General features: G+C 37.6%; 1 protein-coding gene across 7 annotated transcripts in view; it reads right to left on the reverse strand.

Moving 5' to 3' along the window:
* Nucleotides 1-4952: 4952 nt before the first annotated feature.
* Nucleotides 4953-19565, reverse strand: part of LOC136748306 (A-kinase anchor protein 13) — a 131583-nt gene continuing 116970 nt past the window's right edge. For 6 of the 7 annotated variants that reach the window (XM_066701931.1, XM_066701935.1, XM_066701934.1 and 3 more), the window contains 13 exons: nt 19234-19351; nt 18147-18395; nt 17865-17941; nt 16739-16920; nt 15448-15530; nt 14088-14276; nt 13258-13419; nt 11352-11422; nt 10838-10882; nt 10428-10478; nt 9751-10158; nt 8867-9176; nt 4953-7985 (listed from right to left, as the gene is read on the reverse strand). In XM_066701931.1, the coding sequence (XP_066558028.1) occupies nt 7930-7985; nt 8867-9176; nt 9751-10158; nt 10428-10478; nt 10838-10882; nt 11352-11422; nt 13258-13419; nt 14088-14276; nt 15448-15530; nt 16739-16920; nt 17865-17941; nt 18147-18395; nt 19234-19351 (2001 nt within the window). In that variant the 3' untranslated portion in view covers nt 4953-7929. The remainder of the gene's footprint in view (nt 7986-8866; nt 9177-9750; nt 10159-10427; nt 10479-10837; nt 10883-11351; nt 11423-13257; nt 13420-14087; nt 14277-15447; nt 15531-16738; nt 16921-17864; nt 17942-18146; nt 18396-19233; nt 19352-19565) is intronic. The other variant, XM_066701933.1, reaches the window with a different exon arrangement.

The following is a 19565-nucleotide window of genomic DNA, read 5'->3' on the forward strand; positions in this document are numbered from 1 at the left end:
TAGAGATCGCCCCTCCGCCTACAGGGTCTGGCTCCTGTTTTCTCCGTTCCTCCACAGGTTTGCCATTCCTGCGCGGGCGACCACCCAGCAGATCTTATATGGTCCAGCCAGGGGATTAACATCTTCCACCCTGAGGTGCTGGTGGCGTGTCGTCTGCACAGTGAAGCATGCCCTGTGGGAGGGACGGAATATCTGTCTATTCAATAAGCAGGAGCTGTACCCGATTGTCATCGCGCAGAGGGGCATGGTGCTTGTGAGGGACTTGTGAGGGACTTTAGACTTTAGGAACTGGCATATACAAGATCTGGGGGAGCTCAGGATCCCATGATGGGACCCACCTCCGGGGACGGTCAGTTCCCCCTGCTGGAGCCCGAGTCCAAGATCTTTTAACCCTTTAATGAATGATTGCTTTTTAAAATGACTTTTAAAAATGAATTTTAACTGTTTTTAAAGATTTAGTTGTTTTTAAAACACTAATTGTTTAGGTTTTTTTTGGTTTAGTTTAGTTTTATTCTGTTGTCAAATACATTGACCGTTTTGGATTTAATTTTAAATGCATTGGACCGTTTTGGTTTGTTTTTTATTTTTACCTTTTTAATTGTTTCTTTATTTTGTCCAGTGCATTTTCAGTTATTTTCAATGTATTTGACTTTTATGTTGGTAGCAGTTTGCTTTAATCATGTTTGTTTTGTTGTTTTGTGCACTTGTTTATTTGAAGTTTAGTATTTTGTTTTCGTTAAATCACAAAGATTTTAAACATTTTAAGTGATTTTAAGAATTGATTTAAAAAAAAATTAATCATGAGTATTAAAATTTGTTTTGAATGTTTTTTATTGTAAATGTAAAATACTTCTACCAATAAAACAGTATTTTTGTTCCCCACTGTCTGTGTTCTTCAGGTCATTGTTACGCTATATCTACCAGTCATATAGAGGCCAAACAGTAAAAATGTTGTTTCATCGGACACTAGAAACTTTTGCCACATATTTTTGCAAATATCAAATGGGATTTTACATTGCCTTTTTCTCTCATATTAGACTTCGAATGCTGCAGGTCTTTCAGAGTTATTGGTCTCTTGGTGGCTTATATGACCAATGCTGTTCTTTCTCAGTTTGTAAGGACAGTCTGCTCTGAGCAGATTCTGGATGGTGCTGTATACCTTCCACTTCTTAATGATCAAACTGATTGTCCTCCAATAGATATTCAATGCCTTTTGAAATCTTTTTATACCCCTCCCCTGATATATGTATTTCCATAACTTTATCTCTGAGTTGTTTTGAAAGCTCCTTGATCTTTGTAACAGAGGATGACAAGACTTGTGTACTATTTGGATTCATATTATAATGTTTTCATTAATTGTTTACTGAATTATTATGTTTCATGCCACTTATGTTGACTGCTTTATTACCTTTGCATGGGTGTTATTAATGATTTGCTTGTGTGCAGGTTTTCTTTTGTTTGAGACAAGAATGACTAGACACACTGGCGCTGATTAGGGAGTTGCCCAGCCCCCACTGAATAGGATTGTTTGCACCGGTTTCCCTTTCCCAACTCCTGAGCTTGCTGGTTTTAAAAAGGAGCTGGTACAAGGATTTTCTCACCTGGCTGTAATAAAGGTGATTTTATATTAGATTTCAATTTTACATTAGTTTACCCCTAAAAGCATAACTAGAACAAGGGTGCAGACTTCTTGGCCCGCTGATTACAATGGTAACCTGTTCAAGGAATCAAATATTGAGTTCTTTCTACCTACTTGTGTCTGTGGTTTGGGTGCGCTGGGATCTCCCTGCCTCGAGAGCGTGAAGGGTGTAGAGATCCCTCAACCTCAGCAAAATATTTGGGGTGGCATAGTCAGTGTTAAGTAGGGCCACTGTAATTACCACCGTGACGTCTTCATGGTAGTGTCTTTGCTTTGAATCTACCCAACTGTGGGACTTGGTGTATTTAATCTGAAATTATGTGATTTCAGATAAAATTGTATTAACTTGTATTGCACACAGACTGAATTCAACCTAATGTGTGAATTATGGCAATAGCAAAGGGGCTGAATACTTATATATTTATTTTTATTTAATTTTTAATAATTGATTTGTTTTTTCATCCCATTTTCACACATTGACAGTGTGGAGTAGGCAGTATACATCCTTACATAATTTACTGCTTTAAATTATTTGATCATAAAAAATGGCAATAACAGTTCACCCAGCAACTTAATTCTCTCCATTTGAAATAATGTTTGGAACAAAATGTATCTATTTTTTGTTCTACTAACTAGCAACTACAGGACTGAAAACTTCTTTAGAGGCTCATGGTATATGGGCCAGCTGGATTCCTCATTTAACAGCTTGTATTTTGCATCTTCTACAATCTGTGATAGGTATCCTCTCACATGCAACTTACACACAGACCAGTGAAAGGTCAATGCTGACAATGACCAGTGTTTGAGAATATTATATTGTATAAGGCATTTGAGTTCTGCAAGTGAAAGAAAACATAGGAAATATTCCTGCATGACCTAATGCTTTGGAAAGGTCATGCTTTCCAAGATACAGAGCCTACAGAGAGTCTACACCCCCTTCAACATTTTTCACATTTTGATTTGTCAGTGCCTCAGAGTGTCATGGAATTAAATTATTTCTGTCCCACTTATCTACACACCATGCTCCACAGTTATGGGGGAAATGTTTATATTATGAAAAAATATATATTACATATCCCTTTTTCCATGATATTTTACCATTTTGTATTGCACAAACTCTCCCTCTAGTAACAGATGAATTTTGTTTGGGGATCCAAAACTATGAAAGAATAGATACAAAGAAGAGAAACTTAATGTTTATGACATTACCAACCAGCTCCCTATAAACACCTACAGGCTGCAAATGGTGCTTAATTATATTGTGCCATATTCACTCCTTAGTTACTTAAATTCTTTGGAAGTAAAAGTATAATTTTAGAGGAGAAATAAGTAATTCCTAAAAAGTAATAAATACATAATGCATATTTAATGCAAGATTAAAACTAAAACAATTACTTGCTTGGGATTACTGCCCAATGATTAAGAAATGATTACTACAATTATAGTCTAGTTTACTGTAATCATATTATTTTAACAGTCAACACACTTTAGTAACACATGCTAATTAAATGGTCTTAAATGCTAGTTAAATATGTAAACCTACATATTGTTTGTTTTTTAAATGAACCTCATATAAAATGAAAATCCTTGGTTTTAATTAAAATGTAAATGGAGGACCGTAATATAAACTGGCAGTTACATCAAGGCATTTAAATTAATAAAAAGTAAACTGCTTGTTGTATATATATATATATATATATATATATATATTCCTTTCACGTCTCCTGCAGTATGTGATTAGCCATAATCATTGCAGGGCAGTTTCATTTAACCCTAGCACTTTGGCAAGGGACAAACAGTCACTGAAAGACTTCTTGTAATCAGTCAGCCTGCCAAACAGTTTCTAGAAAAAAATCGCACTAAATGATTTTGCTTTCGTATTTTAATCCTCAATTTGTTTCCTCTTGTCACCAGTAAAACAATTGAGTGAGAGATTGTTAACACAAAATAAACATGGTCTCCCATGGTTCCCAGCACACTAGGATTCAATGTCTCTCCCCGGGAGATGTGGGCAAAGTTCCTTTCTGCCTATGGAGATTCTGCAAACTTGTCTTTGTGGCCATTTGTGTTTCTCACATTGTCATATTTAGCTGGTGTGCAATTCAGATTTTGCCAGGGACTCATGTCAGACAAACTTGACTGATGACTTGGCAATGGCATTGAAGAGAATTTTTCTCAAGATGGATCTCATTGCAAAAGTAATTTTTCCCAGACCTTGGCTCAAGTTTAGGTGCTGTGTCAGACTGTCTCCCCCTCTTATTAATGCCGTACTGTTCCAAAAACTGTAATTCTCAGAAATCATTTCACAACATTGTTTTAGCAATATTTAAAAATGCATATTAAAAACATAATACAATATATTATAATACCATGGTTGTGGTTCTGGAAAAAAATCACCATATTACAAAACAATTATAAAAATTAAAAAGTTTTACAATGGACCTTTACAAGCCGAAAACAGCTTAATGGAGTTAATGTTGGTTGTACAGTTATTGATTGTTTGAGGGTCTGTATTACTTCTAATGGACTTTCTGCTCATAATTACATTTCAGGTAGAGTAGATTAAGATTCAACAGTTACTGTGTTAATCCTCAGAATTGACAGGAAAACATGACCAATGATCAACTGTTTTAGTAAATAAGAAGGCCTGAACAGTTTCTGGCAATAATAATTTTAAAGGAAAATAGTGCATGTTGTTTGGGCACCATAGGCAGTTATTCCCCCTCATAACTGAAAAGAAGTATCAGAAAGTAAACTGAACACTTCAGATTATTAAAACTGAATAAGGAATTGCTTGAAATTAATTGTGAAAATCCAGCAACGAAAAAAATTATCTTACCTATTTGATGTGCACCTTGGGCAACTCCTGATCCGACAGCTACAGCAGGGGCAGCTAAGATCCAAGCTATAAATTCAAGTTAGCAAAGTTCAGAAAAGTATTTTGATCAGAATTTCCCAGACAAAACAAGTGCGCAGAATAAAGATGAGAAACTGAACTGTAACAACAACCACTGCATCAATTTATTTTTATACAGGAAAAACCCAAAGCTCTTGAACATTGCACATTGCCAACATGCACTATTCTAGAGTGCTCTATCACGCTAAGCTGCAACAGGTGGTTCAATCAAACAAACACAGAGCATTTGCTACCAACAGTCAATTTACTTTGAAGAACCAACTTGTGGAATTGTTTGCTGGCTGTTCTTTCTAATCAAGGCAAAAGCGGTATAGCTTCCATGACAAGGACAAAGCCTTGTACCACACTAGTTTAGTACACAAATGGACAGATGTGGAAAATAAACTTCAAGCAATATGGTCTTACAACAGAAGTTATTTATTAAGAGGAGGGGGATGGAGATTTACACTTTTTACCTCGTAACAGGAAAACGTGGATAAATAAAGCCACAAAAAGCCTGAACAAATCACACACAAAAAAAAAAATCATTTTTTATTTTACATTAAAGATATTTACAGAATAGTTGCTTGCCCTTTTTGTTTTGTACACAGAATTCAGCAAGAAAATAAAAATGTACCTTTTGTACAAACAATTCTTTATGTTCATAGCAGAGGTATAAAACCTATTATGAGTCCTCCTGAGAAGATGGTTGATTATATTCTAGTGCATTTCATCATTAGTATAAGGCTAAACAAGGTGCTTCTTTAACCTATACAACTGTTACAAATTACTGCTAAACTCACTTTTACACTTTTTATTGAATTAATTGTATTTTCAGGCTTGCTTTGTAGACTGTCCCTGTAAAACGGCTGAAACAACCGCACCATTCCAGATTAAATGGATACCTAATTAAGGCAAACATAACACATATTTTTTCTTCATCTTTCCAATACCCACAATCTTTTCACAGCCCGTGCTTTACTTTTCAACAGCTCACAAATATTAGAGTGTACCATGTTACAATTTTGTATAAGTATCATGTTATGCACCTTCACATACATGTATTATGGGAAGGATCTTTTTCTAGATTCTTCCTTTCTTTTTTTTATGTGAAGAATATCTCCCAAATTAAAAAATAAATACAAAGCATCCCTTTCCTTTGTGTCCCTGGAGAAGCAGATGTTGAACATGCGAAATCGCCCCCCTGTGGTTATATTAAGGCAGTGCAACCATAAATTAACCAAGGCAAGTTTCAACCTGATTCATGTTTAGCACCACATTTCAAATTGTTAAAAAATAAACTGATGAAAATGAAAACAATAGTAAACCAGAAATAATAATAATAATAATAATAATAATAATAATAATAATAATATTATTATGATTATTATTATTATTATTAACTCCAGGGACACACACCCCATTTATAATACTGAGCAAAACTGAAAAGTATTTTGTCTATTTCATTGAGAGAAAATAAACCCAATAAAAGTGAATTTAGCTTTGTAATTATATATGTGTGTGTATATATATATATATATATATATATATATATATATATATATATATATATATATATATATACACACACACAATCAGATTATAGAAAGGTGTTTTCTTTTTAATGAAGGCTTATTCATTGTGTCTGGACTTTTTATTTTCTTTGCTTAGTCCGACACCTGACCAGCAGGCAGGGAGAGCTCAGTGTTGGGTTGACACGGAATATTGCCTGAAGAGTTCCAATGCTAGGATTGATCTGTGGATTGTCAGCCCTTTTGTTGTGGAAAACATATTTGTGAAAAGGTAGGAAGAATGACAAAAACAAAACAAACCATACCAAAAAGAAAAAAAAGTCTGAATTTTGATTAGGTTTATATACACACGACTTAATCTTCTTATACTAAACAAAATTATTTATTTATTCAGTAATGTATTTAACAGTTCCGGCTTGCCATCCCTCTCAATTTCCCCTCAACCCCATGCCTCTCAATTTCTTCAAGAGCACGGGCTCCCTCAGTTGGTGAAATATGATATTGAAAAAAAAAAAAAAAAAAAAAAGGCTTAATACAAACAGAAATGATTGTCACTTATTTTAAAGCAAGTTGTAGCATCACTTGTAACCAAATGTCATTCTAAAGTGCTCTGAAAAAAACAAACCATATTAAATTTGCATTGAGATGATTGCAAGAAACAAAAACTTTTACAAAATACATGTTAAACATGTCGTTAATCATGCATTTTTTGTCATCTTTACTATGTGAGCGGGGTGGGCAGGGGAGGGACCCTAAAAATTAAATACATCATAACAGTTTCTCTGTCTTTATATCCTTGTCTTTCTTATTTTAAAATATGCTACATTCATAAGTTAACCATAAAACAAGTACACACATATCTCATGTCTCCATATTGACACTAACACCAAAACAGAAAAGGGTGATATGCACCTGTATCTGTACAGACACAAGCCAAGCACCTCTTCAAACAACTTCTTTGACACACTAATGTCTCAGCCAAAAGTAATCCTTTTCCTCCAAACAATAAATATATATGTGGAAGAAGAAAGCCATTAGGATCAATGGCCAACATCTGAATTAACACCTTTCATTCAGATTGAGTATGATGCATTTTGCTTGTGCTTGAAGGAATAAAGTTTATATTTTGCTTGTTGCACTTTTACACATTTCCTCAACACATCTTCATTAGCCACATTTGTTTTACTGTGAAGCAGGACTCCTGACTATAGCTATGAGAATAATGACATCACTCCTTGGGTCAATATACAAGAAAGGGAGCTATACTTATTTTATTTGTTTTAATATTAGAAAGGCCTGGTTATTATCATGAATTCATAATTAGGTATGGTGCATTAAATATGGTACTTCATGTGAAACACAACATACTGTGAAATGAGAAATATTCAGTAATGGTTTTATGTGGGGTGTGGGTGTATTATATACATACACATATACACACACATACATAAACACACACACATATATATACATACATACATACATACACACACACACATATACACACATACACACATACACACATACACACATACACACATACACACATACACACACACACACATACACAGTCATTGGTACAGCTGTGACAGTGGTGAACCTTTGCGGAATCTAATTATTTTGGAAGCTTCCTCAAGGTAATACGACTGTTTTACTTTGTTGTGAATTATTCAGTCCTCAGTAATGCAAGCCTTCACAAACAGGGCCATTAGGACAATTACAGTGCGACACGTGCAAGCCTTGCTGCAATGATTTTTATTGAACTGCTATTACTTAGATCTGCTTTCCTATGGAGGACTATCCATGCCAAAATTAAAAGGTGAAATTAAAAATTATCCCCCCGAGCAGAGCACAGGAGCAGGTCAGCAGAAGATTTCCCCATCCACAAGTCTTTCAGGGACAAATGGGTGCTGGGAATCTGTAGAAGACAAGGATGTGTCACTTATCACACCGATGCCATCAATTCCAGATGAGTTTACTTTATGTTAATAGGTCTTGATAAGGGTTTATCTTATTGTATAGAGATGTGATTTCAAGCAGTTCAGGCAAGGTTCTGTCTGCACAGACTGTAAAATCACATCTCTTACACAATAAGAGACACCATTCACATGATATACTAGCTTATTATACATCACACACATAAGGATTAGACATTTACAGTGATATTATTGTTGTTAAATATAACAATCAACCCCTTCTCAACTGCCTGAAAATGATTTGGTCCAGGATCTGTTTATAGATCTGGACTTATAGTAGCTGACCTGTGTCATTTTCTTGCTAGTTAAATGGAAATAAAATATTTATTAAAAATAAATGTACACTCTGTGAAACTTGCGCAATTAGCATTTACGTGTCTGGAAACGTCATTGGTAACAATATTTTTTAACTAGTGATAATTCTCTGCACAGGATGACATTTATACACATTTATAAGGTAACCTGTATAACTGTTTGGAATTGCTGATCAACACCTCTGAATTACACAAGAGAAAATTAATGCAGACTTGTATCATTTACTAAAATTAAAAGGCAATTTAACTTTGATAGGTTCTCATATTCCCAACCACTGTAGCTCAACCTCCCAATCATTACAGCTATCAAATCTCATATATATAAGAAATCTTCACGTATCTTGGATATTGTTGAATCACTACAGCTCTATGTTATGAGAGGAGATCAGTGTAAGGCTGCTATGGTTTCCATTACAGTTGATCCTATATTTGAGCTTCAAAGTGACATGTGACTATGGAACTGAACCCCTGTGCTCCTCAGCTGTCTGGGAGAGTGAACACCACTGTACCTGCAGGTTGGGAGTGCTGCCCTTTATTCTTCTTCTTCTTTTTCTCTTTCTTTTCCTTGGACTTGGTTAGCTGCAGTAAACGGCTGGGCATCTGATTTTGCCCATCACTGCTACTAGCCTTGTGGCTCTGGTTGAATGTAAAAAGGTTCAAGTTCTTTCCTTTCTGCTTTGAGTCCATTCTGGCCAGGGAGTCTTTCTTTGGAGAAGGCAACAGATCAGACTCCAAAGTGTCTCTGTCCAGAGAGCTGGTGCTCGGAAACTTTAACGAATCATCTGAGGTACTGGAGGGAGTCCTGCATTTCAGTTTATCCTACAATTGAGGAAAAATAAAAAATATGTTTCTGGGAGAGACTCATCTATAATAGAGAGATCTACCCTACACACAGAGCAGAAGTAAGGTTTACACAATCCTGGTCCTGGAGAGCCTCCATTGTTGAGGTTAGGAAGTTCAATCAGTGCCTAAAGATCAAATTAGACTTGACTAAAAGAATAATTGGTTCAATTAAGCAACCAAAGAATTAAAATCAGGAGACTCTATAGCTCTCCAGTATCAAGGTAGGTGACCTAACATATTAAGCACATTCAATACAATTACCAAAACAAGAAGACAAAAAGGTAAAAATGTAGCTATATTAATTACTAGCCATGAGCTTAAATGATCACTTTTTTTTTTTGCAGAAAAACTTCCTTAAATACATATTTGATTGTATTAAATATATATAAAATCATCATGAGCCTTCAATCAATTCACTGCTGGATGAAGGCCTCCCGAAGTTGTTTCCACTTGTTTTGATGTACAGTCTCTCTTTTCCAGGCCACTATATATATTTATGTATATAATTCTGGTTCACATACACTGACATAGATCTGGATTTCATACTTACATCTTTTTGTTTCATCTGGTCTATCCTCTCCTGCTCCTTGCAGATATTCTCTCTGTCCTTGTCAAGCTGGCGCTGGGCTTTTTTCAGCCTCTCCAAGTCCCTCTGGTACTCCTCCTTCCTGCCCTTTAGCTCCTCTCTGTCACGCTCCACCTCCTTGATGCCCTGTTGTTTCTCGCTGTCCAGCTGATTGAGCCGGGCCTCCCTGTCATTCAGCTCTTTCTTGCGGGCCTCACACTCTCGGTCCCACCGCTTCTTCTCCTCTTCGTAGGCTGCCTGATGCTTCTGCAGGCTGCGCTGCTTCTCCTGCTCGATGAGGGAGTTGGGCCGCGAGAAGGTCCGTGAGATGGGCCGCTCACTCGGCGCCTGCCGCTGGTCCTCAATGAAGGCATCTTGCCGCACCACCACTGCCTGCAACACACCCACTGCATCACTCACTGCAGCACAACCATCTCCTTTTTAAATTAACAGATCTTCACAAAACTGCTTGGGCCGCGGATAATTTAACTTGAGACCTCAGTAGAAAAGCATCATTACAAACAACCATGTCAAAAGGGGTTAATAGAGGGGTGAAAGTGCACAAAACACCATGCAATGTGCTGTGTATTTAAGTGAGAGGGTATCAGCCCAGATCCCTCTCCACCCCACTGGGACAATGCTCAAGGAAATGTAAACTGTACCTGCAATGCACTCAGCAGTTCATAAAGACGTGAGACACTGTGGAGGACCTGCTATAGGAAAATAATAAAAAACATTTGTACTGCAAATAAACAACAAAAATACATCAAATAATGAAATATTTATTATCAAATACACAAAGGTTTATCACTCCATTTTATGCAAAATGGAAGAAAATAACCTGTTTTTACTCTATACAACTACATTATGAGGGTTACAAGATGTAGTTATGAGTTAAAAAGGCTCCGGGGTATGTTCAGTTTTCCCAGCCTTTTAAAGAGACTTTGAACCACAGAAAATTGTAGGAGAATACAGTGCAGGGAGTGCGTGGTGTGGCTATCCCGCTTCTCCCTCGTCTATAAGCACTGTGTTCGCTGTAAGGGCCTTCACAGTTCTCAGTTCAAATACCAACCTCACTATTTCTTTTCAGCAGTAGCAGTAGGTTGGCATTCCCACCCTGTGGAAAACAGACACATTACAGCTGAAGCATTATTGATGTCAGGAGAGGGGCCAGCAGCCAAAAGCCTGCATTTAATTAGTGATACAAAGAGAAATCTGATCCCGCCTTCTACAAATAGATCAGCAGAGGTAATTAAGGACTTAAAACATGATTCTAACATATCAAGGGATATTTGATGTCCTTAATGCATGCCTACTCATTTTCATCCATTTATTACATTCTTATGGTTGTGGCATGAGGATGGCTTGCACTGCTAATGAACCTCCTTTCCAATAAGATACTGAAGAAAGCCACGGTGCAGGAATAAATAAAGATTGAAGTAAAGATATATATAAACTGAATTACCTATGCTAAATGTACTATACAGAGTGAAAGAATGCTACACAAACAGCTCCAGAGCCCTCTAAATCCACCTGAATTAGTTAGGCGCTCTAATCCATCAATGTTGAAGGGCAGAGGTAGTTACCTTCTTTAATACACCATCTGATTCAGTTCTCCGAAGATCTGGTGACTCCTCTCCCTCATCCTTCTCTCCATCTAAAATAAACATGTCTCTCATTACTTGTATGGCACAAAGGTGCAAATGTGAGTAAGCAGGCAAATGCATCACAAGCAAAGGAGGCTGGTCCATAGAGGCAGAGGAGGTTGTTCCTCCTCTATTTTTGAGAGGCAAAAGGGAGATCAAAATATAAAAAAAGAGTAATTGGTTGAAATGAACCATTACCAAACCTCAGTATCATTTATAAAATAATTTCTTTCTCCTTTGGAAAAAAAATCCATTATTGAAATTCTGATTAAAATGCTTCAACAGCGACACCTGCAGGCAGAGGGGAAAAGGGCTGGCTGTGTGAAGTGGTGGGGGGGGGGGGGGCAGAGGAGGACAGGCTCCTGCTCTTATATCAATTTAATGTACTTCATTTTTTTCATGCTAATCTGTTATTGGCCAAAACACGTAAAACTATGCTCCAAGGGAGGACGTCCTCCCTAACCAATCAACAACCAGAATATAATATTGACATCGCGTTCATCCAATGATAATTTCCAAATTTCATCTTAAGTTCTCTACCACTGTATTGTACGTGAGTGTGACAAACTGGTGGTAAAGCGATATACATCAATAGATACAGTATCATATTAGAAAAGAGAAATTATAAGTGCAAATTGCAAACCACTTTCAGATTTTTCAGATTTACGTTTCCCTTTTTTTTATATCGAGAAGTAGCTAGCTAGTGTTAGCTTGTTGCGGCAGCCTTGAAGGCTAACGGCTAGAATGGATGCTAATAAGGCAAATAACGGCAGCCTGAGTGAGGGGGTCACAGAGAGGCATGGATGCAGAGAGTGGGATAGGGAAGAACCACTTGTGGATTATTTGTTATCACATTAATTCCACAGTTTGGATTACGCAGCAAAGGTAAGGATCAAGACTGCTGGACGACCAATTCCACAGATAACAATGATCAAAAATGCTAGACCAGGTCACCAGAAAGATTCAAAGCTGAATAAGGTCTGGTATGAGAGAGATTCTTGGCTAAAGGGCAGTCCCACGACTAACCCACTGTATTGTTGGCCATACCTTCTGATGGGGAACCCTAAAGCTCACTTTAACACTTGGTCTGCTCAAGGATTCTGTGATGTTAAGAATTTAGACAGGGCTACGAAAAGGCAAGTGTTTTGATCATATAGGCGCAAATAGTAGGTTGAAGCTTTTTGGTCGGATGCCCATCAACAAATTGACGGACGAGGGAACTCATTTGCAGAGAGCAAACTACAATGTTAAAGTGAGATGAAACAGAGATGCATTAATCCATCTCATTGATGCGACGGCTTATCTTGGAACGCAAGAGCAATCTTTTAGAGGGCATGATGAGATGCAGGATTCGGCTAACAAGGGCAACTGCAGGGAGTTGGTGGACTTGACAGCACACAATGACAGCATATTAGCAGAGCATATTGAAAATTCTAGTGTGTTCTCTGGCCTGTCTAAAACCATTCAGAATGATCTGATATCAGCAATTGCATCAACAACTAAAAGTGAATGCAGCTCCTTTTTCATATTCATCCTTTGTGTTGTAATATGATAACATATTTGTTCCTTATGGAAGATGGGGATAAACTTCGGGTGCATTACCTTTCCTCAGTTGTATAGTAAGTTTGCATTAGGTTGCTAGTTGGTTTATTGCTACATTTGAACATAAGAATATAACATAACTTGAACATAAGAAAGTAGAGATAAGTAGCCAACTAGTGTAAAATAACATGACGCACTGGGTTGGTTTTCCTCCTGTTCTTCCCAATTTTTTGAGTCACCAGCTGCCACTGATCACAACCCAAACTACCAAGAAAAAGCAAAACATTTTAAATCTAAATCTTACTTTTTGAAGCGTTCATCTGGTGACTGTCGAAGCCCCCAAAGGTCTCGGCCCGGCGAGGCAGTGACACAGGCCCGACACTAACCTCCGCTTCCAGATTACTGGACACCTGCTGGCCTATAGCCCCCCCTAGACTCCCACTGACTAACATCTGCAGCATCTCCACTGAAACAAAGAACATAACAACTACATTAGATGGGCATCTCCCACACAATATGAGTCAATTCCAGCATGATTTACAATCACCACACCATTTTCATGACAATAAAAAAAAATGTTATTTCCATCATGTAAAACTGGATTTTTTTTCCATTAACTTTTCAAAAAATGAAACAAAGCTTGCGACTGAAAATCCCTTTGCCAAAGTCATTCACAAATACTTCCGTCTTTAGAAAAATAATTCAGAATTTAGCAACTGAAGTGTTAACAAATGTCTGCTTCATGTTCATGCTATTGTACCCTTGAGCAAGATACTCTACCTAGATGTAGCACTAAAAACCCAGCTGTACAAATGTGTAATTGTATGTAAAAATAATGTGATGTAATGTAACAATTGTAAGTGTTGTATAAGGGAGTCTGCTAAGAAATATAACCAACACTAATAATAATAATGTCAGGCTTTATCTTCTACAAACCTTTTTTAATTTGTATTACTATTTATCAATACAAAAGGTAACTTACTTAAAGTTGTGACAAATTAAACACATTTCAAGTAACATAGTGCTGAATCAACAAAACAAATAAAATGTGTAGTCCTAATTAATCATGATCAATAAAAACAAAAGGGTGTGCCCGTGTTAATACACCCTATGACAGGCTGCTGTGGTACTGACCTTCCTTCAGAGCGTCCTTCAAGAGAGGCTCGCCCTTGAGCATGTCCTCAGTGCTGGCTCTGAACAGCACGCGGGTCACTGTGCTGAGGGCAGTCTCGTCCGGCCTACCACACTCACACATGTCCTTGAACAGCTTCACCTTTTCCCTCAGCAGGGTCATGATCTGCTTGTCCTTCTCCCGCAGTTGCTCTGTAGAGACACCAACAACTTCAAACATATTGGCAAATAAAAAGCCACAGCTGGGCTAACTGCTCAGACACACTCATCTACTCGCACTCACACACAGTGCTAAATGTGCAGTCCTAATGTTAAATCCACTGAAGAGCTGGAGTTTCAATGGGATTCTTTAAGAAACGGGTCTAATTACTGTCTAAGATCAAGAGGATTTTAGAAAATGGATAGACGCAAACTAACTCATGTACCTCTCTTCAAAATGACAGTCAAAATGACTGTGCTTGTCAATTAATCAAATAGTCTTGCTGGAAACTCAACAATGTTTTTGAAAACCAGTACAGATGGAATTATATTTCCAATTACGTTTCCTCTAGACTTGATTGAGCTGCAAAGCTTTACAGCAGAAGCCGTTAAAGGGACATGTTGAAAATGCGTGCTGCTTTGTGGGAACACTAAATAATGATTATTGAAAGTGCCGATCGATTTTTGCAGTGAACAAATGGATTTTCCTAATGTGATACAATGGCACTGCTTCTACCGTAGACTGCAACTGTCTGTTGATGAAGCTTTAGAAGCCACTGGAGGTACACATGACTTTAAGGCTTTTTTGGACACTTTATATTCATCGTATAGTCAATCTCCTCTGTTCATGCCAATGAATTACACATTGTAAATTACAAAAATGTGCAAAGTGTTCTGCTTAAGGTGGGTGGTGTCACTGTGGAGAACAGTCAGTGCTGTCTGGCAAACATACCTTGGCAAACAATCTCATGAAAATATACATCAAGTATATTGAAAGTCTAAAAACAGACCCAGGAGTCTACTCTGAACAAGCCCAGAAGACTGAACAATCTTTGATGTTCAAAAACAGCAAATTAAATGGTGCTGGAAGAAGCCCCAGAACCAGCTCATCTCAAGTCATTCAAGCAGTCATTGACAACAATGGGACTAAACTATTCACAACTTCCTCAGACAAAGTCAATCAACAGTGCACATGCAAATAAAGGGTTTCTGGTTATAAGAACTTAATTCACAATTTCTCAGTTTTGAACTATGAAAAATGGCAAATGGTTCCAGAGAAACATGCTTATTTTCCAGTGGGGGATCTAGGTATACTCAATGGAGTATGATGACTCTCCCCTACACATTTATGGACAAGTAAGCAATTAAGGTCTGTCAAACTCACCTCTCATTTCTCTTGTTTTTGCCTCCAAGATCTTCTTATCCTCTTCCGTCTCACTGGGAATTCCTTCATCTTCATCCTTCTCCCTGCAAAGGCAACAGTGCCAATTAAAACACCTATTATGGCCCTGCATGTTATGCAATCTGCTTTCTAAAGCTGCACTTCATTCCTCCCTGTGCAAGGTGGCCATGATGTCTGCTTAATTAAACCACTTATTGATCAATTATCTCATGATTCATTTAATCATTTCAATTAGGCCTTTTTTTTAAGGTGCAATGACACATTGATTAAGCTGCAGCAGCTATGGATATTTATTTAAAGGCACATGCATCCCTTTATTACTAATTGTACAATACGATTTCTTAGAATGTGTAAATAATTTAAGGCTTCAATTTTATTTTGCGCTCTGCATTTTGGAAGGAGTTTCCGTTGTAGCAGAACGTTTCCATTGTGGGAGATACCATGTCTACCACCTGTCATGGGGTTCTCCTCTGAATCCCCCACTGCCTAATTAGCCTACTGTTACTGTACTAGCCTATTTCATACAATATAGACAAAAAATAACTGTCAGCAGTAGGCTAACGCTTGATGTGTGCCAGTTTTCTGCCTCCTTACCTCGTTTTCAACAACTACTACTAAGTTGTTCTCTGCAGAAGCACTAAAACATTTTGAAAATAAGTGTTAATTTGGTAGATTTAGGAGCATCTGCCTCAAGAGCATCTGCCTCTAGAGTCTCTCACTTTTCCTGCACCATCGTTTTTTATGATGAGTAAAAAGCGGGTCTCATGCACGTTTGACTTTGCATAACCATAAACTCTACCTCCTCCTTAGCCAATCAGAAATCCGGGCTGGCCCTTTAATCTTAGTAGCGGGGCTGGCTGTTGCACACAGATCAGCCAAATGCTCGTTATGACAGAAATAGTGCAAACATTGAATAACTGGTGAGGAAACATCCCCTAAACCTATGGAGCCAGGCATACATTATTGGGGGGAAACAATTTAACAATTTACCGCTTCCCCCCGAATCCCCACCCTAAATCTACACCTGTGCTCTCCCTGACTAGTTATATCCCGAAATGAGTTAATTTAATCAGATTGTCGATTTATTATGACAGGAATTAGCAAACTTTGCTAACTTACATCAACAAAATACAAGCACTTTCAAGCAGTTTATAAAAAAAATTGACAACCTTAAAAACACAACATTAAAATTCAGGCATTTCAAGCACCTGGACATTATCGGTCAAGCGGTAAAAGGTCTGAGCATCTGTCAGGAATATATTAATAAACTCACATGGAGTGCATAGCATCCTGGATCAGTTTCATCCAGGTGTTGCGTTCATCCTTGGAGCTAGTGTAAACCTCCACCATCTCCGGTTTCTCGATGCCAGCTGTGATCAGGAAGAGGCCCTTCTCCTCATTTGCCATCTCCCGCACAATCAGCTTCTGCAATGAGATCACTGTGGAGCGCTGGTCCTGAAACAGACGCAGATAAAATGTGTAACGATGGAGGCCAGGACTCAGGTTTACAGCTATCACCAAGGTGGTGGGAGATACAGTTAGGTAAATGTGAAGAATGCATTTCGGCATGTAGAAATCATGGGTCCCTTTCTGTTAGCTGAAAATCTAGATGACAACCTGCTGGTTTCTTGGTTTTCTAGTTAAACAGTGGGCTTGTCTTCATAAGCATGAAACATATCTAGTTAGCAGCAAAACCTTGAAAGAAATTGTATTCACTGATCTGAAGAATGCCAAACTTGTGTGCGTTGTGCATGATGGATCTGTATAATAATCTTTTCTGCCGTTAGTAACTACTTGTCCCGATTTAAGATATATGTTAGTAATTCTAAAGACACATAACCCATATCCTCATGCCTTATATCGAGTCAAGTATAGTGTATACCACTTTTCTAAATACACAACTTAACATGTGAGGGTTTATGAAATGGCAACAGAATGGCATCATGTATTTTAGTCTGTTAATGAAGAGGCATTTGTGGGACAACTGAGTCTGTCCAGTAAATAGTTTCTGCCAAAGTTGGGGATGTGTGTATATCTGCAACAAGGACACTTCATAACAGTCTGTTTTGTTCAGACACTGCTTGGAGAGGATTCAACAGAAATAAACTATTAAAAATGTTCAGAGTAGATGGTGAATGCACGGAACAAAAACAACATGCTGTTGTATAACTACTGGATCAAATGCCTCAGAAAATGCCAAAGCCAGCATTACACTGTTTTATTAAAACCAGCATTGAAACAGTATTGCGTGGCAGTAGAAATTATGCAATCCATTAGCCACTGCCTAAAGGATGTGTGTTGCAATGCTGCAGTAAGATGAAATAAAAGCAAGCCCCTTCAGTAGTAATGTTTGTTGTACACTGTATAACTATAGATGTCTAATATGACTGAACACGTACCAATGAAGCAAATACATATTTTTGATCTTTTTCCTGAAGCAAGACAATGACGTCTGAAAGGAGCAGTGCTTGGACATCTGAGAAGAGAAGAGAGATGCATTAAAAGCCACAATAAAAGTTTTTTCATAAAAGCATATTACATTCTCTCTTTTTATCCTTCCGTCCTTGGTTTAACTACAAAAGTCAATTCCTCATTGATATTAATGAAAATAAATGAATGAAAATCCAAGTCATTGTAGAGAAGTTGTAATTGACCCACAAAGCAGAGCATTAGTGTCTCACCTTTGAGCCTCCCTGCGGAGTTCTTGAGCTGCAGCGGACCATCATGAAGCAGCTTCCTGCGAATCAGGTCCTCCCTGGCGAACATCTGGCCATTCTTCATCCTCATGATGGACTTGCTGTCCGTCCGGCTGTAGACCTCCTTTAGCCTCTTCTTCTTCTCATGCTCGTTGACCTTGCTGTCCACAGCTGTGATCACCTCCTTCACCTGCCACAGGGCATTTTTCAGATGAGTGTGATCCTCCTCACTGTCTGCACAGACACAAAGGTACAACACACAGCTTAGTGCATAGCAGACTTTTTTTTTTTTTTAATATATACTTTATATGCTTACTTGTATTGTTAGCACTTTTATCATTTTACTGCAACTTCTCCTATGCCTACACCTCCCTTTAGCACAAACCCATGAGTTATTATGTCCACACTTGTTAGGTCATTATGCTACGATGTATGCTAATTGTATTTTGTATTGATTGTGTTACTACACTTTGTAATGCTTTGAAATGTTTCTTGCATAAACCGCAAGTCTACCTGGGTAAAGGGGTCTGCTAAGAAATACTTAGCAATAATAATAATAATAATAATAATAATAATAATAATAATAATAATAATAATAATAATAACAACAATAACACACAAAGTAGTTCAAATTTGAATGCTATCTCACATTTTAAAGTTCATTATGGGAGGAATCGATTCTGAAAACACATATCTCAAATATTGCTTTATTCCATTCCATCTAATATGCTTTACTGGAAGGACTCCATTAACAAACAAGAACCTGGTATTTCCTTTTTAATAAATGTGAACTAACGAGCTGTAGAAAACTAGTAAGAAGCTATCAAATTGGAATGTGCATAAACGTCTTTCATAGATATATGGTTACCCCTTGGTACAATATAACTCACTAGAGGAGAAAACAAATCAGTCAAGCTCTCTAAACCAAGGTGGGTGGCTCAGCATGAGGTACGTCTTGAATCTTTGGCTCTCTGGGAGTTGGTGTTGGCAAGGACATAAACCCCCGTCACTGCTGGCTGTCAGCAAGCCATTAAAACCAAATGTGATTCACTTTTCTGTAAGGGACCCTTACCTTTGGTGTGCTGTAGTATCCTCTGCAGGAGCACAGGGTATTTTGTTATCCGCTGTGTTACTAATAATATACATTCAGGAATGCCTAGCCTTCTAACGATTGAGCTGCTCATTTTTTTCTAGAAAGAGAAAATAATAAGTTACCATGAAATGTCCATAACCTATTTCAACATATGATTACAGTACAACTAAACACTCAAGCCTTATATATCTTACATTGAAATGGAATTCTAGTATATGCTGAAATGTTCAGTTTCATTTGTAATATCAAAGGGGATTTGATGGGACCCTAGCTAGCAAGGGACACGTGTGTATTGCAGTTTCTACTGTCAC

This window comes from Amia ocellicauda, chromosome 4 (genome assembly GCF_036373705.1).
Source record: "Amia ocellicauda isolate fAmiCal2 chromosome 4, fAmiCal2.hap1, whole genome shotgun sequence".
NCBI lineage: Eukaryota > Metazoa > Chordata > Actinopteri > Amiiformes > Amiidae > Amia > Amia ocellicauda.